Source organism: Pezoporus occidentalis, unplaced genomic scaffold (genome assembly GCF_034315485.1).
Source record: "Pezoporus occidentalis ecotype Australia unplaced genomic scaffold, CSIRO_AGI_Poc_V1 ctg107, whole genome shotgun sequence".
Taxonomy (NCBI): domain Eukaryota; kingdom Metazoa; phylum Chordata; class Aves; order Psittaciformes; family Psittacidae; genus Pezoporus; species Pezoporus occidentalis.
The window spans coordinates 1,147,398-1,171,812 of record NW_026912854.1 but is presented as its reverse complement, the minus strand read 5'-3'; the positions used below and the strand labels follow the sequence as shown (position 1 = coordinate 1,171,812).

The following is a 24,415-nucleotide window of genomic DNA, read 5'->3' as shown; positions in this document are numbered from 1 at the left end:
CAAGTAGAACTGGAATTTTAGGAAAAAAGCAGAGATTTCCTATGCAATTTGAGCCTTATGCTATCTGGGCACTGAAACAGGTTATAACGGCAACATTTGTGGGTTCTCAAATGCACGGGAAACCCTAAAATCATTACATTAACTGCAGAAGTGACAGGCCATCCCATTATGCCAAATACCATCTTATTTTCTCTGGAAACACTGTAATGCAAACCTTTGGCTGGAAGATTGGTTTACCAAAGTACTACAAGTCTTAGCTTTAATCTCCTCAGAAGATGATCTTCATCCCTGACGCAAAACACACACCCCAGATTTTTACCTTACAACCGTGTGATAAACCAAGCTAACTGCCTTTTAGAACCATGACCTAAATCCTTAAACAAGGATCTAAGTATTATTGTAATCTATAAGGTGCACATCGAAATTATCTGGTACACATAAGGTGGAGATAGAACGATGAACCAAAGCAGGAGAAAAATCACATGATTTGTTGCAGGTTGTTCATTTGTGAACAGCAATAAGACCAGTTGCATATCCCAAAGTAATGCTCATGTACTTATCAACTCATGTTTATGAAGCACATTAAAGATGAAACGTCCTTGCGGTGCACAGCACTTGTTATACTGAAAGAAAATAGATACAGAAGTATAAAAGACCCCATTGCTGATTATTTCTATCATAATAAAATACAAAACGTTACTGATTTATCAGCAATATACCTCTATTTTTCTATTCAAACACAATACCTAGGAGTGAAAGCTTTGAAACTATCAATACAGAGGTAATTACTGAAGAATGAAATACTGATGATGCTAGACATGCAATTTACAGTGTACTGTTAGATGAAGACACGGAAATAACATCTTCTTCTGCCTGGTTACAGAACTGGGCATGTCACAGGATGTTAAGTATCGTCTGTTAGAGAGTGCAGAAATGAGTGATAACAATATAACCCAAAAGTATTTCTGTTTACAGACCAAACTACCACACTGTCAGAGACCACATTTTCACCCTGGAGAAGAGAAGGCTCCTGAAGGGGAGACCTTGTAACAGCCTTCCAGTGCCTAAAGGGGCTACAAGAAACCTGGAGAGGGGATTTGACAAGGACACGCAGTGATAGAGACGTGACAGAGGGGAGATTTAGGTTAAACATTAGGCAGAAGCTCTTCCCTGTGAGGGTGCTGAGGCGCTGGCACAGGGTGCCCAGAGAAGCTGTGGCTGCCCCATCCCTGGCAGTGTTCAAGGGCAGGTTGGACACAGGGGCTTGGAGCAAGCTGCTCTAGTGGAAGGGGTCCCTGCCTGTGGCAGGGGTTGGAGCTGGAGGAGCTTTAAGGTCCCTTCCAACCCAAACCAGTCTGGGATTGCGTGATTTTGACTTGACACAAACGTAATTCAAACGGCAGAGATTTTTACAGAAGCTTCATGGAAACCTCTGTTTGTGCCAGGCTGATGCCAGAAATGGGTCATTTACATTCCCATCCGAGCCTGCACTCAAGGGGGAAAAAAAACCAGCAGGAGGGGTAACCAAACCCCCACAGAAGTTCACATGCTTCTCTCCAGATGATCTATTGCTGCCAGAGCCCTAATCTAATTTTAGGTGAGCTCATCCTTTTTGCTGCCCTGGAGCCGCTTTAACTTAATATCGCTCTCCTTGCAGAGCCACGAGAGAGCACAGGCTCCCTTTCCCACCGCAGATGCTGTGCTGACATTTCACTTCAGCTGTTTGCTGTAAAAGTCATCAATATCGCTCCGCTCCTGAAGAGACCTTTTCTGAGCAAAATGAAAACAAATTGCTGGCGTTAGATCAAACTTTGACCTCTGCAGCCCAGAGGTGGGGAAAATAACACCTAAATTCCTTGCAGCCGCTTTGAAAGCTTCCAAAAGCTCCTCCAAGCATGCAAACTTGTGTATGGTAATAAAACACCTCCTGAGGTGCCAGGCTCCCTGCTCACACCGCAGCGCATGCCAGCCAGCAGGTATAGGCAGGCAGTATGTAGAGGTAGAGAGCCTGGCCTCCCATGGGCTCTCCTGCGCTGCAGTCATCCTCTCTCTGAAGCATCAGCAAGTGCTGTGAGGTCTTTGGGGAGAGCATTTCCAACAGCATTGTTTCATCTGCCTCCTTCCCATCTGTTCTCCCATTTCCATTCACACCATTCCTGACCTGCTCTCTGTTCCACCAGTCCTCCTTCATTTCCCTGCCCTTTGCTAACCCCAGCTCCTGCACAACCTGCTCACATTCTGGTCTGAAGCTAAGTCTACATGGGAAGGGAAACCATAGCCTGAAACACCCACTTGTTGCTTGTTATTTTCCAGCCACGTACAAGCTTCTAGGAAGATTTTAAAGGGTTTCTTTTGTTTTGCTTTATAAAAATGTGTTTTTTAAGGGAAAAGTAGTGAGGTTACTTGGCCAAACAATCCTCATAGCAGTAACATTTTAAGTTCATTGTCTAATTTCTACCCCATTTGACTGAGAGGTGAAAGCTGCAGAGAGATGACACGTCCAAAGTTTCATAGCAATCAGTGTCTTGGAAGAGGAGAGATGCTCCCCAGCTCCCCTGTTGAAAGGCTGCAGTGTGAGCTCGCAGGGATTTGCTCTGTTGATCTCCCACCACTCCATCTGCTGCAGTGGCAAAACACCATCTCTTGCCCAGTGAGAGCATCAAAGAGGAGCCCAAAGAGATGAGGACTTTGAAGAGGGGCTGAGGCCACAGGTCACATGAAGAGAAAAATGTATGTGTGTGGGGAGGCTGATGCTAAGGAAAGCAGATGTGGTGACACAAGGCACGAAACCACCTGAGATCATCACTGAATCATGTGGGGTTTTGGAGTCTCAGTGCATACAGTGAACCTTCTGCAATAAATCATAGCATGAATAATCACAGAGCCAACTAAGTTGGAAAAGACCTTTAAGATAATCAAGTCCAACTGTTACCACGGGACTGCCAAGTCCACCACTAAACCATACGCTTTCCTATGCCTTAATTTCTCTTTAATTTAAGTATAAATTATGTGACATTAGCTAGCTATTCTCCAAATACCCATGGATGCAGTGGAACATAAATACACATTATCCTTCCAGCATCTCCACGACAAGACCTGTAGAAAACTGCAAAGTGCTTCCTGTCATGCCTATCATACGCTCAGGTGACGGCTATGGGAAAGGATGTATCTGAGCCCAAAGGGACGGACCAGCTTGAGGAATCTATTCTCAGCCAAGTCTCAAGATCTGAGAAGAGTTAAATGCTTAACATCACCACCCCAGCAGGGAGCCTAAACCGTAGTCACAATGTTTTCAGTCTTAAACAAGAGATAAAAATAATGTTTCCAACCGAGCAGGCAGCTGAAAGAGTGAATTGCAGGGAAAGGCTGGCGTGCTAGAGACTGTACACAAACTCCTTGACTCATGTTTGCCAAACACGAGTCGTAAGGAAAACGATGCAGTAAACACAGAAACAAGATTAGCATTTGCATCTCTGCATTGTCTGTACCCAAACGTAACAGCTCCTGTGCTACAATATACCTTTAAAGCCAGGATTTTCTTAAGATCAAACAGCTGGATCTTCTCCAGAACATCACTCAAGTGCTTTAGACCATCCCTTGTGCACTTCATTTACCATAATCTCCGTTATGCTATGGATGTAGCATTAAACTTATAAATACGGCTTTATAACAACACAGTAGACCCAGATAATGTCATCTAGGTTGATTTGCACCGAGGTTCAAAGACCCACTATATAGAGATAATAAACATGGTATAGATTGTCAGGTAATAGAAGCTAGAGGAGACAGATGACCTTTGTGCAATATTTCACCCTCTTCCCTCTCAGGGATGTACAAAGATGAAGGTATGAAAGCAGACACAGTCAGGCACCACTGACACTGACCAAAATGCCACCATTTTTATTAGAACAGCTTAAAAAACAAAGCCAAAACCCCCAATCGATTGCTTACTTATAGCTGTGTTTGCTGCATCTGTTTCCCTGAGCGTGGACAAAATTGCCAGCAGCCACATTACAGAGACAGGTTGATGGCTGGCTGACCCCATAAGTCTTGTTCACATCTCATGTCTGCGCTGCTGACTTGCATCTTAAAAGACTTGTGTATCGGGGCCTCTGCAGGGAACCTGCTTTGCCATTCAGAGTGGGTTTTACCAAACCCAGACAGAACAATGAACGCTCTGTCCTACCCGGCATGTCTGTAATTGCAAGCCCTACCAGGAAACAACATCCCCTGCACCTTGGAGTTACTGTCTGAGACACTGAACGAGGAGAGATGTGCACTAAAGAAACTGACAGCCAACAACTTAAACAGAAAAACCTCCAAGACCAGAACTCTTTATTCCCTCGAAAGGTGAGGACCCCTTCACAAGCACAACCCCCGACATGCACCAGCCCAACTCTGCCTGTGTCCCTCTTAATGTGGTGTCATCAGGAGTGGCACGACACAGCAGGAAAAGAGACCGGTTCACTGTGAGACCTGCTACTCACTCTCTTACAGTGTAACGGCCCCCCTTCCAGCTGCACCCTTCTGCGGTGAGCTGGTGCCGATGGCCATCAACCACATAGACCGCCGCGCTGTTCCTCAGGCTCAGGGGGAGCAGAAGGTGATGGAGCACCTTCTCCATCACTGCAAACCTGCCCTCCTTGTAGAGCCTCATAAATACTTGTACTGCTCACATCAGTTCCCCCCCACTCCTCCCTGTGCTCCAGTATGTGGAGCACGGACACTGAGGACACAACACCGTGTCCAGGAAAGCAGTAGTGAAGAACAGAACCTCTGCTCTTCCATTGCTCAGCATCCCCAAGCAAAGAGTTTCTCAAGTCGTAATTTCCCCTGCTATTTTTAAACAGAACAGCAACCAGCTTTCTCCCCTGCTGTTTCAAAATGAAACCACAACCAAGAGGTTTCACCAGCCAAGGCACTGTGAGCCGCTGAAGAAATGAGTAACAGATGCAAATACCTGCTTGCTGTGCAGTCTGTGGGATCTGTTGACTCCGCTGTGCATTGTACTGAACTGAGGCAATGGGTCTGTACTGCTGAGTTGTTGAGGTAGGGTACTGACCAGATGGGTAATAATACACTGGCATCTGCAAAGAAAGAGAACAGCAGCTAACTACAGGCCCTAAAGCTCCAAGATTCACAACATCAAATGCAACTGGAATGGGAGCAGGAGTTCAAGTCAAGCAGATTAGTGGTAACTAATCGGAGGAGGGGGTTGCACGGCGTCACTTCAAAACCTGCTGCTTGCTTCTTAGCTTTGCTAGGAAAAGGACTACTGATGCCCAAATTTCTTCTCAGATACTTTAAGAAATGGGGAAAAAAAAAAAAGAATTTAATTGAAAGAGACAAAACCATACAGGTTGCATAAAAAACACGTACCAAAGAAATCACAGTAAAGAAGCAATTGCTGCAGAAAAGAGGATGCAAACACCACCTTCCATATCAACACAGTACACATAGAGAGCATGTTGACCAGGAAGTGAACTCTGGCAAAAACAGTCAATTCACAGCAAAGCACAGCCTGGAGTAAAAACACATAGAAGCAAGACAGAGGCAAAGACAGAGAGGGTGCCCTTAACACTTGTAAGAAACAATGATTAAATCCATGTTTTTGTTGAACAGCTACATGAACGTTTCCCTGCAGCCTCTCCCAAGGTTGGTGTGAATACAATTACAGTTCAAAACACAACCGTAACTTCTTTCTTGCAGGAGCTGAGGGTAAGCACCGAGCCAGCAAGTTCTGCTAGGTGGGCTTCTTTTTTGTGTTGTGATTGTCTTATAGAGCAAGGTGTACTACATCACCGCATCACGCAGAGGAACGTGGACGTTTGAGGGCGACTGGTGCTGCACGTTTGCTATAGCACTGTACTGAGACACTTGAGCTGAACAGCTTTCCACTGACCTTTGGCAAGTTCAAAGCACTCCAAGTCTTTCATTTTCATCTGCAGTGGATGCTGTAGTTACCTGACAGAGGTTGACAGCATACGGTATCATGAAACTGCAGAGAGATGCAGGTCTGGTTGAACATCGCTTCTCTGTTACATCCCTAGGCATTTCTTTATACAATTTACTGGTTTATTTTTCCCCTTGTGTGTAGCATTTATCCTACTCAGACCTATGCACAGAGTCCTACCAAATGCTTTTGGTTTGGGTTTGGTTTTTAATTTTCATACAAAAATAAGAACTATTTTTGCCACTTTCATTTGCCTGGAGGAAATGCTCACGACACAGCTCATTCAACTTGATCATGCATAAAGTATCAGCAGAGTAAAGGTAATAGCATCCTTGAGCATACTGCTAGGACATCAACAGAGACACTAGAAGGTTACTTAGAGATGCTGTCAGATGAGAAAGCACAGGCATAGACACAAAAGACTAGGTAAGAAGGGGGTATGGATGGCTACTTGGGCAAGCAGAAGACTGCTGAATGGGTAACTGGTGGGGAAAGTGTCAGGATCAACCAAGCTGAATTTGGTCTGGTTGGTGAAGTGAAACCCCCAGACCGACTGACAGTCAACATCCCCTGTCAATCAAGAGCCTGAATACCAATTCATTCTTCAAGGTTGCTTCATTTTCCATTCAATCAATGGAACTCTTCCCCTCACTAATAATAGCAGCCAGCTTCAAATACCAGAAAAACAAGAACATTTTGATTGAAAAATGTAAGCTCTCCTCCCTCCAGACCTACCGAGTGGCACGTAATGGCTACAGCCTGCCCTTGAGCCAGTTGGGTTTTTAGAGACTAAAGTAACCAAAGCAAAATGCCTTTGTAAAATGGACAAAACCAGGATGAACTTTGCTTCGCTCAAAGCAAAGCCACAAGGTATAGGAAAGCTGACCCAGACATTTAAGGTGCAAAATCATTCTTTAACTATCACAGCCATGTAAACTATGGATCAGGCAAGTTTAGTGTGATAAACTCATCTTGTGGAAAGGGGACTGCTCTCAGCAAGACTCTACTATAGCAGACTGGAAAGAAGCGAGAGGACTCAGCTTAAGTAAATTCAGTGCAAAGAGCTGATCCTGCCTTGGAGCAGGGGAACAGAGCAGACATTCCAGCAACTATTCTGTATTTTCTATTACCACCTTCTACAAATCAAAGAATATTAAACCCCTGTGGAAATACTCCCACTTCTCCTGGCAGCAGCTTAATCTCACTTAAAGGATTGAAATTTATTTGATTTACCCTCAACTTCCTCATTTTCCCTTGTACAGATGAGCCCCTAGATAGTTGAGAACACATGAGCATATGAGAACAATGTGAATTATCTCTTGTGGAAAGGTTCTGTGGGTATTAACTTTAAAACGCAGCCTAAAGAACATAGGTTTTGGAGTGACGTTTGGATCTGAATAGGCTCAGCACAAACCCATCTATGCACGCTGAAGCATTTAGGGTAATTTGGAAATAGGTATTTATTTTTACCACCCAGTTAACACCTCAGTTAGTCAAAGGGTTTTCTCCCTTGCTCTCATTTTCTCAATTCATTGGAATACAGTGGCTATATGCCTCCAGCTTGTCAGAGTGCAATCTATCAGCCTGAAAAATGACAGTAGTAGGAGTGTTGGGTAAAAAAAATCATCATTTCACTGAGCTTAATGGATGAATATGTCACTAATCACACATGCATGACTTGCAAAGGAGACGTTTAGGTTTTCCTGGGATCTTTTTGTTGTTGCTGTTGCCTGTAGTTGGTTTGGGGTTATTTATTTGTAGTTGGAATTGACTGGGTTTCCTGGGTTTTGTTAAGAGGTCAGCCATTAAAAGAAAGGCTTGGTGTAAAACATAGACATTGGGTAAAATAGGTCTTTCATGGTTGAGGGGCTTGCAAGGATCCACTTTCATTTATCTCGAGTACATCTCTGCGTCAGTAGTCGAAACGTGTTATTTGTCCTTTCTGCTATTACTTCAGTGTACAGTGGAATTAGAGGGATCAGAGATAACCAGTATCACTTACACCACCTGCCCTGACCCTATTGAATTTTTTAGTTTCTCATTGCATTGGCGTTACTAACACCTTGCTTACGTGCTCTTCCACAAAACCCATCACGTTTCTGTAGCAGCCTACTGACACGCTGCATCAGACTTGAATTGCTTCCCCATGTGAATGCACAGTCTAGCCTTGGACCTGTTGCTCATGTAACGTATTTCATTTACAGAACCTGGAAGTCTTTACTACACAAACAAGCATGCCAACGCAACTATATGGTCATCCTAGATTTCAAAAAGCCCTTCTAAGACCACACCTTGATAAATGCTGCCTTCTTCAGTCTAAGAGCAGTTTCTTGATGTTAATCCTTGACACTGTAAAAAATCCCTCCTTTTAAATAACTACCATAGAAACAGTTGACAGATGATCCTTACCCCCTTGGATATGCTTATTTTGAAGGTGAATACCTTCCTTGCTTGCAGGCTGACTGTTCCAACACATACTGCTTTTTCTCTCATATGCAGCTTTTTCTGACTGGGCACACCACTTCAGAGACACTCATGAAATGGCACAAACAGGCATTTCTTCTTCCTCCTTCTAATGTGCTTTGTCCCTAGATGATAGGCAGGGACTCAATACAGCACTGGCTTTCTGCTTTGTTCTGTCCACATACTGTTTGTTCAAAACCCATTTCCAGGCTGGGTCTCCCTGGACAGCTCTCTGCAGCATCCCTTAAATTCACAGAGATGTTGTACATCTCCTCATGGTAGAAACAGGATTCCACAGATCTTTCAGGTTGATTTTACTTCCCCAGACTCTCTTCCTACTGACTTACAGCTTGATTCTGACATCAGACAGATCTTCTGTTTTCTCTTAACATTGCTGATACCCAGTTAGGTTTGGATTAACAAATTCCTCTGGATGATTAGCGATGCTGACACTATTGCTAACAGCAGCATAAATGGGAGCAAAGACAACAGAAACCACAGTGATGCATAGACACATGGAGGTACCATTTCTTCCCAATACCTAACTGACTGGGATCAGTCATTCTTCAAGGATTTTTCTCTTCCTGCCCCCCCCTTTCTCTTCCCTCCTCCACTCCCTCCATAACATAATGGCCTGCGTACAACTGTAGGACGTCCTCCAATATCATTTTCTAAGATCATCACTAAGACCCATTCACTTGCAGTGACTCACCAGCCTTCTTCATGACAAGCTTCCTAGAGGAGACATGCTATAAATAAAGATTTTGTCTTAAGGTAGCTAGGGACTCTCTTGGAGCGGTCTTATGGAAAGAGACAGCTAAGACACAAAATGAACTCAGATGAAAAATACCTGCACATGTGCATTACTTCCCCAAGGCTCTCCGAGGCTTCATGCCACCTCATTTCTGGACATCACATTGCCAGTTTGCTTATCAGGAAGAATGATTCCATGGGGAAAGTAACTTTTAAGGGAGCATATCCTTTCCCATTGGCAGGGTACTCAGAGTTTTCCCATTTCTTCATTTGCAGAGGCAATGACAAGCACCACGGAGAGAGTGCTGCCAAACCCAAATGTGGACCCTTGTTCAAGTGCCTGGGCCCAGAAGTGTTACAGAAGTATTACAGAAGTATATGTCAAAGAAGCAAATTGCAAATAGAAGAATGCAGAGAAAGTAAAGATGTATGTTTCCTATTTGTGATATAGAAAGCAAACAGGCTTTAGTTTCTAAAAGTCCCTTTCAGCAAACCCTGGCTAATGGTTAAGGTTTGTTTGTTTCATTTTGGTTTGGATGTTTGTTGGTTTTCTCCTACTGGCTGAGCAAAGGTCATTATTTTCAGGTTATTAAATCATTACTCTGTCGGCAAGCTGGGGAATAGCTGTGATGAAAGAATCAGCAAAAGGAAAGTAAGGGGTCCTCTTGCCACTTCTTAGGCATCTCATTTCAAGCTCAGCCTGATGCTGCTTTGATGCAGCCTGGGAGAGAGAATCTTGGAGAGCAGCCATAGAGCCATGTTTAATTGAACTTCAATACAAACCCTAATCATTTAAATGCAATACCCTAGGGTTTGTAGGCTTGGAGAGCATTTCTTTCTCCTCCTTTAAGATCTCAAAGGAAATGACCACACTCACAGGACCTCTACTAATTTCCAACAGCATACAGGACACCACAGCCAGCCCACTAGAACCTTATCAGCAATGCATTTGCAGGAACTAATTACCCATTAGAGTCAAGCCTCTTTTTTACTGATTTAAGTTCAATAGCAACTTTTAAGGTATAGAAGTGCTTTTACATTGACTGCACTGATGAATACATCACATAATGTTTTGCACGCATTACCATCTTAACTGCACTTGTTGAGCAGCCTCACTACTGCATTTAAGCCCAAAACAGTAAAGGTAAAGCAGAATGCCAACAGCCACCACCACAGTGAAGTTTTGCCATGGGCAGGATGGAGAGATGGGGTCTAAGTGCCCTACACAGAAAGCTAAGCTATTAGGGCAAAGGAACTACTGTTTCCCAAGGCTTTGCACATCTTTTTACACAAGGAACCTTCCATTGCTGTACACATGCCACAAGTAGTACACAAACCAAAGTGCCAAATTCTAGCTGAAGAGAATGAATTAAAGCTGGAGACATCGATCAGGGGTTCCTATCTGTGCACGTGAATGCTGTGACCTGCTGCACCCTCTTCCTTCCCTGCAGACTAAAGCCACTATTTCACAGTACAGGAACACAGGCAGCAGGGACTGACATCCCACACACCCTCTTCCACACCAGTATCTGACAAGGATCTTTTAGAATAGCAATCAGCTGGAGACGGATGGTGCATGCAGTGCAGTAGACACCGACACCGCTGAATTTCTCGCCTTTCTATGCCCCTCTGAGGACAAACCATTCCCCAGTGAAATAATTGAGTTTGCTGCAAACCCCAAAGATATTTTTCTGCCCTTGGCAACTTTCCACTTTGTTATAACATAGGAGGAAAGCGCCTGCACATATTGTATTTGGGGTACAGAGACACACCGGCCATTGGACACAGCAGTACGGTACTGGTCCTACAGCATCCTCTACATGAAAAGACACCTCCTCATCGTTTGTCCTCTGAAGAAGTTCACCTCTGGTATCCCAGAGCAAGTATGAATGAGGGAAAACAGCCTCATAAGGTAACGTTATGCCAGACTGAATGAAAACTCAGATGCAGGATGGGATGCAGGATGCTGCAGCCCCCCCACCCAAGCAAACCCCATACAGCAAGGCTGGGAAACGTTATCGCTTTGTCTGCTGCAGTGACAGCTCATGAAATGGATGTGCTCACATTGATCCGGTTCACTGGGAGTGTCGGGAGGTTTGATTAAATGATGTCTGAAAACACTGAGGCCACTGGGGGGGTTGTACGTGAGGACAGAAGCCCCGCCAGCCTCCACTTGCTCACTAAGGAGGCTGAGTCCAGGCGGGGAGATGGAATCTGCTTGTCAGGTCACCTTTTTCTCCCAGATATTTTAAAAACATGCTACATTTGGCAAACATTGAAATGTTTTTCTACCAATATTATCTTTTTTTTTTTACAAAAATAATCACATTACATTGAACTTCAGCTCCTTAGAATTATTTTTATTACAAGCCTTCTCTCAGAAAAAATGGCTGCGTAGGTTCTAACTACGGACATCACCATCCTCTATGGGGTGTCAGCATCCAGCAGTCCTCGGGTTACTTTTGTTTTTAATTAGTGATCTCATTAACCGGATCTCTAGCTCACTTAAAACATTGTAACAGTATAAATTCTTCATTACTCTGGCAATACAGAATCCCATTAACAAACACAATTGGAGATTTTTAGTAAGAAGCAGCCAACAACCAACCCAGTAGGATTTACACTACTTCTACGTTAAAAGAAATGGTGATTTCTTTTTCCTTTATTTTTCATGTTTTCTTCCAAAGGATAAAATGAAACCAAGAAAGATACTATTAATGCCGTTTGAAAGTAGAGTTTAAATGAAGTTACCCATAATTGCATAAAGAAATTCATCTTTTTAAAGTGTATGCCTTGAAAATGGGCCAGAAAGTCATCTGTGCATTTTACTTCTTGACAGTAATCACTTTCAATATTCCGTAAAGGTACCCAGGAGACAAGTGGAGATGTTTGGTAGTGAACAGTAAAACATAATCAGTCTTCAGGAAGACAGTTAAAATTACTGATCTGTGACATCTCACATGTTCAAGTCAATTAAATATGATTAATGACTACCTGGGCTGATGTGAGTGTTGCTCTTTTGGTGTATATATACAGGGAAAAAGGACTATGGATATTTATTCACCTCCTTCATATTCATAGAATCATTTAGGGTGGAAAAGACCTTTAAGGTCATTGAGTCCTACTGTAAGCCTAGCACTGCCAAGTCCACCTGTAAACCACGTCCCTAAGTGCTATCTTAGTTGTACTTTGGATAGGGAAACAGGGTAAGAACAGAATAGCATCCAAGATCTTCCCCCAGTTCTTTAACCACTTTTAAAATAAAGAAACTTCTATATCCACAAATCCTTTTTTCCCTTTTTATTATTTCCCCCATCTTACATTTCTAATTGAGCTGGAAATTGATGTTCATAATCTGAACACTTATGCCAGTCAGAACGCCAACACAACGCCCTGACAGAGGGGAACTCTTCCCTTACCATATATGCAGGCATGTCCTGGAGTACAAACACGTGTTCAGAAAATGGTGTGAAGATAAGGAAGGAATTGCTGAAACCCAGGAAATGACAGAGGTTTTGCAAGTGTCCTGCTACCTAAAACTGTTATAATGAGCAACACGCCAAACCAATAGCAAGGGCTATGCGTACCTGAGCAGGTGGTGGTGGTTGTTGCACGAAGCCCTGGGGTGGAGGTGGTGGCTGCAGCACTGGTTGGGATCCTGGTGGACCTGAACCTGTAAAGCCTCCTGGGGGAAGCTGCTGACTTGGAGAAGCCATAATGTAACCCGTCTGCTGGGCAGGCTGCTGCAAGATAGGTGATGGGTACACAGGACCAGACGGCGACTCGGGGTTGTCTCCTGATGACTGACGACTCAAGCTCATCTGGTTGAACTGTGTTGTCATGTCATCTCGCTGCAGGGCAAAAGGCAGTAGAAGATGATGCAGGCATGATGTCTGCAGTAGGCACGCAAATGGGCAAAACAAAACAGGCTCAAACAGGACACAAAGGGGGAAAGGAATCACTTGGCTCAAATACCAAACTTTGCAGGGGGATCCATAAAAGCGGAGGCAGTTAGAATCACTATAAATGCTTTGAAGAAGACTTCCAGACTGCACGGGGAATGGCACCACATGGCACAAAAGCCAATTATTTTGGCTCTTACCCTGCTCCTCCATATTATTCCAAAGTGACAAGTGAACTTTACAGTGTTCAAAAGAAGACATCCTGAATATAAAGGGCATGACAGTAATGTTATGAATACCTCTTCCTCCACACACTGAATTCTTCAGCCAAACACAGGCTGGTAATGACACCCGTGTTTCAAAACCATCCCAAGAGGGAATCAGTAGGATTCAGGTGCAGACCTTTACCTTTCTGGGCTGTTTGGAAAACCCAAGGTTGTAAACACAGAGAAGGTAAAAAAAGCTGAGCCTTTAGATGCTATTTTAAGGCTTTTTATTCAGCGCTAGAAAGAAACAAGTACTTTATTTGACTGAAGGGGAAAAGAAATAAATGGCAGGATGAAAGTACCAAGTAAAGTCAATGGACCTGAGGCTCATTAGTGCTGGTAATGATACAGGGATTCTAGACAGTATCTCTTCAGTCTTGCAAAAAGATCCATACTAATCAACTCTCTCAAGTTTATTCTGTGAAGGTTGAAGATTTACAGACATGTTTCTATGCATCTTCACTTGTATCTGTATCACAAGACTTTTAAATACTCAACATACTCTATACCACAATGAATCCAGCATAAAACTCCTTTACGTGCCGATATGCAGATTATGGTCCCTTCCTCATACGCCCTCATGGATAGGGAATATGCACTACAAAAAGGCTTTTCACTTAGAACATCCATGCTATTTGACTTAACCTCCCACTCTGAGAGCAGACACCATGGGAGAACATTTCAAACACCCTCAGGTGATGTAAGAATGCAATGCTATTAACTTCACCATCCTCCTGCATCCATATTTAGGTACAGAAGCTGTTTGCCTGAAATAGTCTCTTATAAAAGCTACCTGGATGGTGAGCAACTGCAAACAAACCCTTCATTGAGCCTGGAATGTCTCTGGTTTTGTACAAGAGAGACTAAGCTTCAAAACCCTGTAATTAATACCTTGTGTGTATTATGCAATGTGCCTTGAAGACATTAATTCAGGTGAAGTTTCGCTATTAAATTAGCCACTGAAAATATCAGCCTTCCTATGACTACCACTAGAACAACCTGAGATGCCTGCAAGACGCTTTTTGAGTGAATTAGCATTGAGATATGCAACTTATGTTCAGCATGGACCATTTTTTATTGTCCTTTAAATGGTACTGCTCATCCACCGGGCATTAATAACGTTCTTTTAGCTGCAAGGATCCACTCAGCTTTGTTTCCATCTCTTACTATAACTACATGACATCTCTACCTTGGGAAAAATAATACCAGTCATAAACAAGATTACCAGAGCAAGAATAAAAAATAACATTAAAAAAGGAACCTTGCAATGCCTCTTCAAATGTGAGCTTCATTTTACAACGGCATAATGTTAGATCAGTAAGCACCAAGCCAGATGCAGGCTCCAGGAGAGCACTCTATTTATCTTTCTTACATGTGTCCATTGGTGCTTTCTCAGGACACACAGTGTACCGCACCTTCTGCAGCCGGTTCACCACTACTCTGCTTCCCAAGTGCTCTAGTACCACCAGGGAATGAATCCAGGCAGAGGGTTTCGTGTACTGAGAAAATAATATAAAACACAAAAGAAGGATTTCTGGAGTTCTCTCCTCCAGTCTTTATGGATATGAGAGGGGAACAGCCCAAATCTCCAATGCCCAAGTTAGCAATTTAAGCTTCCTCGACACAAAGTGGGAAGACACAAGTTCCTATCACAAGCACAAGAAAACATTTATCTGGATGCTCTGCTAACCAGGTAGACAGCCCTGCTCTTGCCATCATCCTCCAGGCTGGATAACCAGAATCAAGGGAAAGCTAGTCAGGACCAAAAGTGTTACGGCAAACGGGGCTCTCATGTGGGACACCGCTCTTATTGCCACCCAGAGGCTCTTGGGGATGGATATTCATGCTTACACACCCAACTCCAACATCAAGGAAAGGAAAAATGAAAGGAGAAATCTTCAGTACCACAGAAAACTGCTGCGTTGGAGAGACTGGCAGGAGGTGCTGGGGAGGATAAGAAACTGCTGGATACTGGACTGACTGAGAAGATGGCTGCATTGCCTGAACGGGCTGCAAAATAAGCACAAAGAATACACATAACACCGACCACCCCTGCCACCTCTGTTATTGAGAGCAAAGGTCTCAAACACAGCTCTGAAAATGCAAGCGGCTCATTGCCAGCCCAGGTACAAGAGGTCAGGTACTGCAATTTTCATCTTCATCTTAGCCTTACACCAAACTATTCTTTATCACAGATTTTTCTGCCTTTTCCCATGTATTTGATGGCTGCCAGATTAAATAAAGCCACAGCCACACCTTATTACTGATGGGAGGCAAAGCCACATTATGATTCTACATTTAATTTATAAAGATAAAATGAGAAAGCAGCACAGTGTAAGTGCGTATTTGAATTCTGATAACGGCTGATTTAACTGATGAGGGTGTCATAGGCAAAGGAATAATGACTGTAAAGCTGCTTTGGCAGAACACAATAGCCAAAAAAGGAACAAATGATAAAGAACAGGTTGTGAGTTACCAAAAGACAGATTTGCTGTGGATGTTTATCTAAGTGTAATTTTCTACAGCACTATTACCTTGGAATATCTTTATTATTCCTTTTGGTTTAATCTCTCTCTCATTTACCATGAGTCTTACACAGGTTTGGTACTACCTCTGTCTTCAAACACTGCTGAAACCAAATCATGCAGTAAGAGCCACAAACACACAAATCCAAACCCAGTAAAATCCAAGCAACTTCCCCACATTTTAGCATCTTATTTCTGGGTAGCCTGGGATGAACTGTGCCACATTATAAAGCCACACAAGAACCACAGCAGATCCTGGCTGCTCTGTGAGTAAGTAGGATGTAGGGTTCTTGCTTGAGTAGTTCCCCCCCCCTTTGGGAGAGCAGACACACAATCCATCAAATTAAGTCTGCAGCAGATGCTGACCATACTCAAGCACATCTGGCCACGTGTCACGTTCAGCCAGGGGCCAGAGAGCTGATACACCATGGCACGTGCCCAAGCTATGCTGCTCTGTAGATCCAGAGCTTGTGGCTCAGAGCAGGGTCACGGCCAGAGCATGGGGTGCAGGCAGAAGACCCACAACGTTGGGCAGGGGTGCACAGAGAGGGGGCTTCCCATAGATCAGGCCTCATATAAGTGGACACAGAAGGGTTTGCAGAGCCCTGTGCTGTACTTGACTCTTTGACTCAAACCCACTGCTGTTGGAAGGGTCAGGGAAAGCTCCCCATCTCTTTGCAGAGAATTACAGACCGTGCTAGCTTGAGAATTAAATGCTTCAGCTTTCACCTGTGGGCAATTTTTGCAAGATAAATATATGTAGATATGCACCAACTTGCTTAAAAGTCCTTTGCAAAATGAAACCACGCTTTAGATGAAACTGAAAATGGAATCTTCCCCTCTCTACCCATGTCATACACATTGAAAACACAAACCATGGGCCCCACTTGTTTCAGAAGAAAAGAACATCCTGATATTTCATCTACCTGCATCCTTCCCTCCTACCCTTTAGGCCATCCTTCACATCCACAAGAGCTTCCTCGCTTTTTCCAACGGCCACCACACCTACCTGTGTGACAAGGTGACTTGCCATTTGCTGCTGTGGCTGTTGAACCTGCTGAGGCTGCTGGGATGAAGGCTGCTGCTGAGACTGCCCCACCATCTGGCTCCTCATCGTCTGCTGGCCACTGGGAGGATTGTATATTGCCGGTGTCCCATCAGGATTTACAAACGGTTGACCTGAAACAGAGCACCCTGCCTTTGCTCGGCACCTTTGAGAATGTTTTCTGTGTGAAAGCATGCAACCTTGCTTTAGCTGATGGCTGTTTAGCTGACCTGCTATACCAGTACTCATCACTCTCAATGCCCCATTAGAGGATCAGCCATCCTTTTCCTTTCTTTCTTTTTCATCTGCAGACAAAGCAGGCAGCAGGTATCTGTTTTGGCAGTATGACTTCCCAAGGAATGGGTGGCAGGTTACCATGGCTATGAATCAGATGCAATGGTTACTTGGAATCATTCAATGATGAATCAATTAATGCTAAAAGTGAACTCTGAATCAAACACTGGAGGTAGAGAACATTTCATTGCCATGCAATAGCAGTCAAACGTGCACAACTACTCCTGATATATTATAGGTTGTAATGAAAGGAAAAAAATCCAAACCCATCCTCATTACTAGTTGATATACACATTCTAATGGCATAGTGCTGTACTTTCGAGAGCTGTGCCCTGTGTAATTAAAGGAGGCAGCACTGGGAGTTATCAGGAAGCAACGCTTAGGCTGTCTTTGAAAATCTCTTATAGACAGGACAAATCCTGGCCAAAGTTCTACTAAGTTGCTGAACATCTCTTGCTTGAGATATTTCAGCTGGGCAAGAGTAATGTTTGTGGAAATATAAATAAATTTACCCAAGTCATTGTTTTATGAACAGAAAAGAAACGGTATTTTTCTGTAAGGAAAATGTTTTCCATGACCTCAGTTCTCTTCCATCATAAATCGGTAAACCAAAGGAATTACAGATGTTTCCTTGAGAAGAAGGAATTTTGGCAGTGATAACATGTAGGTAACTAAAGTATGAATATTTGAGAGAAAAAGGGAGATCTGGAGGAATATGGTGGCTGAGAGCAGTAGTGAATTAATGAATTTCTGGTCTGTACATCACAAGCATCTCTACCTGTTCTAGGTACTCCTCAGCCTTTCGGTTCCTCCCTCTTACTAATCGTGGTCAGGAACATTTGAGGAGCACTGGCTAAAGAAACCCTGCTCGATCTCTAGAGCATCAGGACTTTGAGGATGAAGTCTTACTATACTGGGCACATCTCACACACTGAGAAAGGTTATCATTAGAGTGAATGGAAGCAAAGCACAGGGCAGTTCTGTCCACTAGCTGATCTCATGCTGTGAATATACTGGGTGGCAATGGCATAGACTCCCTAGATTTGGGAGTCTCAGGCTCTAGAAGTACTTTAGGAGACTGGGGAAGTCAGACTGCGTGAGCAGAATAACAGGCTCCCAAAACCTGTGCCAGATGCTCAAGGGAAACTGTAAAGAGCACTTCCTGTGTCTCAATGAAGGATGGCAGAATTGGAAGAGAAAAGGTCTAGAAATGCTTTTAAAGATGAAAAATAGACCTTTTATGAAGAAACCCTGAAATAAGAAATGAAAAGGAAAGATCATATGGTAACAGGGAAGACATTTGTAAGCTATGAACTGTGGCCCAGAGAGAAGGACACAGATTGTGATGCCTTTTAAAGGAGTAAGAATGAAATGTAAATGCTCTTAAATTGTCAAAGGGGTTAAGTCAGAGAACGTGGCAACAAGAATCCTTTAAAGGGTAAACCAGACTGCTGAAGTGGGTGAAACAGAGCAAAACAGCACAGCCACATAAATGGTGTTTCCCAAAGCAAGCAAAAAGGATCTTCATCTGGGGAAGGAGAAGGGCAAAGCAGAAGAGAGGAAACAAAGGAAACTATATAGACATGGAAAAGGAAGTGTGGATTGCCACCACCTGAGGAGGAGCTGAGAGGTATAATCAGAGCAGGGACATACTGACAGCATCTGTGGATGCCATTAGGGGCTTGCAGAGTCAGTGACTATTCAGTGTGAAAGGAAACAAGGGCCTTTAAAGGACATGGTGCTATGATCAAAAGAGAGAAAAAGACTGGAAGTAGCCACTCTGCAAGGAGAGAAGAAAGAGCTAAAGAATGGTGTTAGGGAAAGAAAATCTATTCATTACAGGAAACAAAGCTCCTTTCCCCTTTTCTTTAAACTGTCTTCTCTTCAGCTATGTTTTTGACAGCATCCATCACTTTGATAGTTGAGCACAGCATCCAGCAATCTAAGCCTCCTCCCTACGGAGCTTCTTTTGTAGTGTTACCCTAATAAGATGCAAAGATTCTGAGCCCAAAGAGTGGCAAATTTGCAGCATGTATTTTGCTGCATGTTAAAACCACAGCAGACACTGCAGTACACCCTGATTTCCAGCACAGGTAGCAGGGCGAAGCTATACATCTGAGACAAGAATTCCAACTCCAGAACTGCTCCCTCCATTGTCTTTACCATGCATGTAGTTACAAGGGAGCTACAGAAACAAAACAGAGTCTGAAAGAAACACTAAATTCTGTTTACACAAAAACCAATTGCTCCCTGAATGTTAAACACACTAATGCACATGGATCTCCCCATGATGCCTCTGCACACAATGAGGCACGCTAGGAGGGAAGACAAGGTGCTCTGGTCTAGTGACAGCACTGAAGGGCACTATTACCTATAGCAGAAAAAAATTTCCTAGGTACCATGAGCTAGCTGAGGTAAATTGCTAAATGGACAGTTCTATCACCTGAATTATGGATGACTTCTGTGTGGAAGTGGACCACATAGCATGCAGAATGCTGTCTTCTGTATTGGCCAAGGAATTCCAGTGTTACAGACAGAACTGCCAACTGCCAAACCAACAGCAATGATGGGTTTTGTCTTACGCCTATCTCCTACTCTGTCCTCTCCCCTGAGTGTTTAAAAAATGCCCCAAATCCCATTTATGCTGACTGTATTTAGACTCTCATGTCAATACTGCAATAGCTTGACAAAAGCACACGTAAGTAGTAAAAGCTTTAAAAAAGGCACTGATTTGAGCAAGTTACTAAGTCACCTCTCTGGAAAGAATGTATCACATTGGAATCTAAGCAAACAACTACTAATGCCTGATTTTAGGTATGCTGATGGGTATTGATCAGCCCCAGATACTGTCTCTAACTGCCTGTGGAGAGCTTGCTTTAATGGATTGTCAAGGCTATGTTTTTCTCAAATGCTGCAATTTTCAGTTTTTCTTGACTGAATTCTGACCAAAAAGAAAAGTATTTTTAGTGTGAGCTTCACGTATTTGCACCAAAACATTGGAACACAGGGGCGTAAGAGACATAAAATACTGGCTAGAAGCAAAAAGCTCCACATAAAAAGCTCCCGAATGCTCCATTAAAGACTTGGAAAAACTAGTTTGGAGTTCACTCTCAGCTCCCAATATAACAGAACACATACTACACTGTAGGCTTTGTTAAACATGGAATAACTCAGCTAAGGTTGACAGCACAGCTAATCATAGTCACTGAAATAACCCAAATCACTGCAGAACCATCACAGTCTCAACCTCCCTGAGCCTTTGTAATCTTAGAACCATGGAACAGTTAGGGTTGGAAGGGACCTGAAGATCATCCAGTTCCAACCCCCTGCCATGGGCAGGGACACCTCACACTAAACCATGGCACCCAAGGCTTTGTCTAGCCTGGCCTTGAACACTGCCAGGGATGGAGCATTCACAACCTCCCTGGGCAGCCCATTCCAGTGCCTCAGCACCCTCACAGGAAAGAATTTCTTCCTTATATCTAATCTATATCTAATCTTGCAAAGTACAACACTGTGGGGAGTAACAGAATGCAACCTGGACTTCATCTGGACCGAGGAGGTACCAAATTGCCTTTATCTTCCATCAAGCTCTCCAGCTCAAGCTGAATAGTTTCTGAAGCATCCACAGCACTGGGTGACTCCAAGTGCCTCACTTGTGTGCCACAGTGCTGCTAACTACCATTAATTGCAGAGGTTACAGCTTGCTTTCAGCAGATTTCCAGTTTCAATACCATGGCTAATCACAGAGCTCACAACAAACTCTGATGTGCTAATTCAAATGCAGCCTTTTAAGCCTTTTGAAATTCTGCTGTCAAGCACAGTGCCTAAGACTTTGACATTACATTTCAGTTGCACCGAATCTCAGCATGCTTGGTATGGAAAAGTATTTGTTGTTACTGAAATCAATAGAACCTCAGAGGATTCACAGCCAAGGAGTACTAGGACTTTACAAGAGTAATATCCTCTCTGGAACTGCACAAGTGGGCTTTGTATCACTTCCCACTTGCCATGCCACAACAGCCTCACAAAGCCAACCCAGCTGTGCCTGCGGACATGAGAAAACACCCTGCCAAATGTCACTCCCATGTGTACATGCTTCCTTATCAAGTGTCTCAAGGAAAGTATCTCCAGAAACAAGAAATCTGTCAACTCCCCAGATTACACTGGAAACGCCAAAGGGCAGCATCAGGCAGGAGGGCATTGTACTGACCTGTGTGCGGGTTCAGAAGGATGCTGCCAGGCGGTATCCCTGCAGCTTCAAGTGGAAGAATGATATAGCTGGTGTTACTGGGGGCCACCTGGCCACTCATCCCGTTCTCAGGGTAGGACACGCTGCCTGAAGAGCTGGCCGTCACCCCAGGGACAAGAGATGCACTTTGGAGAGGCTGATGTAACCGTGACAGTGACCCTGAGGAGCCAGCGCTGCTGGAAGACTCTGAGCCTAACAGAGAGACACAAACACGGCAGAGGGGTTACAAGGGACCGCAGTCCCCATCAGACATGAGGGCAGCCCTCACCGGCTGCAAAGGCAAGCACTGGTCCATGCCCAGCAGGCAGGAGTGGGGTTCTCACTCCCTGCTGAGCCCAGCATCCAGTGGCATTTCTACAGTTCAATGACCTCCCTCCTCCAAGAACCGCTTCCCCCCGGCCAACAAACAGCTTTATCAAACAACGCAAAGCACTCAGCATGTATTTATCATTCAGCAATATTGGATCATAAGGTATAAAAACTATATATATAAAAGGTATATTTATATAAGGTATATATAAAAGGTATAAAACCACTATATAAAGGTATAAAACCTAAACATGTTGTTTGCGAATGAAAGGAAAACCAAGCAACCAATTAAAAAGCCTACACAAGAGCAAATGGAACATCGTCTGTAAAGAAAAACAAAACCCCAACCCAGCAACAGCAATTGTCACAGACAAGTAGCACAGAGGCTGTGCCATATGTATTTTAACTTAAACCTACCCAAGTCGTGTTTCGGCACCTAGCCTATTAAAATGGCTCAATCAAGATGGATGAAACGTGCTAAAACACACTGCTGCCTGGAAGGATGGGGAGATGCATTATTTCAAACAACAAATACTATTTCCAAACTTCAGGGCTTTTACTTGATGAGATTTCAGTTTGCTTCGTGCAAAAATGACATGGATCTCTGAGAGCATAAGGCTCAGGTGAACGGCTTCCCTGAAGCAGCATGTTAGGACAAATACAAGGGAGGTATGAAAGCAAATACCCCTATGGATGCTTCCTCCCCAAAATAAAGTATATTTTAATTGCAACTTCTGTGCATTGACTGTGCATCTTACAATAATTACTAACCTCCTTAGTGCCTTTCTGCAGGTGCATACTCAAAGAAAACCCAGAACCCAGACTTAGGTTTTAGCAAACATTTTAAAGAGCAAGTTACATCCTTCATATTAGGGATGCCACAGGAGGACTGCAGTGGACTGCTTAGAGCCTTGGATTCGTTTTCAGTAAAATCCATATTGAAATTGATTTATTGCCTCATAATTAGACCAAAATAGGTTTCTTCTGAAGAAATCGCACCAGCATCTTGTTACTTAACAGAGGGTCTTTCCACAGACTAATATGGATTATTGTGTAAAACACATTTTCATCCAACTTCTTTAAACTTTATACTCATATGGCAGCTACTATAGACAGTCCTCTTTATGAGCTGTGCATTATTTGCCATCAGCAGGAGCTTAAATCTGCTTCTCCGGTACCTAATTGAGAGACTGGCAGAGATTTTAGATGAAATGTTTCATTCTTATATAGACACATCAAAGTTGTATTAGTTGCTGTATTTTTCCTCCTCCTTGTGGACTGAGGCTGGGGAGTTAGAAAGATTATTCCTGCAGGGATAGTTTCATTTATTGGATCATTTCAGATTCCAGTGTTTCTACAAATTGCAGAGATATTCCTGGTGGTCATCCTCAGCAAGCTGCAAGCAGTATCTGCCATCTCCCTTGCTTCTTTGAGTTCTTGCTTTACTTTCTCCTCTCTTTCATCACCTATTGAATTCAACAGGTTAGAAGGCTAACTGGAGATGCAGGAGGGGTGATGAGATTTCATAATCCCTTTTTTCCTAAGCATGTATGCAGTATCAAACCCGAGTTCAGACTTTTCTCTCCCCTTTTCGTGCTATTCTGGAGAATGCCATGAGGATAAAAGCACATTGCAGCTCTGACATTCAACTGTTTGCTGCTTCTGCCTTTTCAGCTGCTTTCATGGCAGAATTGTGGACTGATCTTTACCAGCTTCCGAATGTTAAAAGCCAAAGGACTGCAATGAATTCAGATGTACCCATCAAAGGGTAGACAGAAGCAGTGGAAAAACCTCTGGAGCTATCACTCCACCTTGGCCAACACAAGAGGTATGAGATGTCTGCCTTAAAACAGACATCTGTTTTCCTATGTCAGTAGATCAAGGTGGTGATTCTGATAGACCCCAAATAAGACACAAATCCATATCAGCAATTTTCTGAATCTAAAAGAAAAATCCCAGAAATTACTACTTAACCAATTTTGCCTTATTTCTCATGCATAAGAATGATCTATTTTCATTTTTTTTCCACCACTACAACTTATTTCCTATCATTTTAAGTCTACACATATTAAGCCAAGTAAATTCCAAGACTACTGTTTAGAAATTAACACCAATTAATCTTGTCTTTGTAGCTCTGATTAGCTGCTTTCACAGTGTCTAAACGTGGAATAAGAACTCACCACATGATGAATCCAGTACTGTAGCAAATGAAAAAAAGAGTGAACTATTTGACTTTATTCAGATTCACATTAAGAGATGTCTTGCTAAAGACTTCTGAAAGGAACTCGGGCTAAATGAGGTTTTTGCCCCCATTACACAACCCAACCTCTTCTTTTTCAGTATGGAATGATGGCTACTTCTAGATTCTTCTGTAATTTTCTTGCTGCTTCACAGCTGACATAATAATAACCTTTATATTTTCCATCGCTTTCCATTGCTCTAAAGTATTGAGAGATACAGCAGTTCAAAAAGAGTGATAGAAGAAAAAGAGACAGAAAAATCACCACAAGCACTTAATAGTTGAGAGGGTTCTTGGAGGGAAGAGCACAGAGGTACCATTAACTTCTCAATAATCTGAGTGCCAGTGAGTGATGTGCCATATCTTGCTCTATTTTCTTTGGGACAGCATTCAGTATCTGATGACTCTGCTCAT

General features: G+C 43.2%; 1 protein-coding gene across 14 annotated transcripts in view; it reads right to left on the bottom strand.

Annotated features, from left to right (window-relative positions):
* The window catches only part of ARPP21 (cAMP regulated phosphoprotein 21), a 96,411-nt gene that overhangs the window by 29,543 nt on the left and 42,453 nt on the right, over positions 1–24,415 (bottom strand). For 11 of the 14 annotated variants that reach the window (XM_062621969.1, XM_062621960.1, XM_062621975.1 and 8 more), the window contains 5 exons: positions 21,415–21,645; positions 16,872–17,041; positions 15,243–15,347; positions 12,757–13,020; positions 4,961–5,087 (listed from right to left, as the gene is read on the bottom strand). In XM_062621969.1, coding sequence (XP_062477953.1) covers positions 4,961–5,087; positions 12,757–13,020; positions 15,243–15,347; positions 16,872–17,041; positions 21,415–21,645 — 897 coding nt within the window. The remainder of the gene's footprint in view (positions 1–4,960; positions 5,088–12,756; positions 13,021–15,242; positions 15,348–16,871; positions 17,042–21,414; positions 21,646–24,415) is intronic. The other 3 variants (XM_062622023.1, XM_062622037.1, XM_062622043.1) reach the window with 1 other exon arrangement.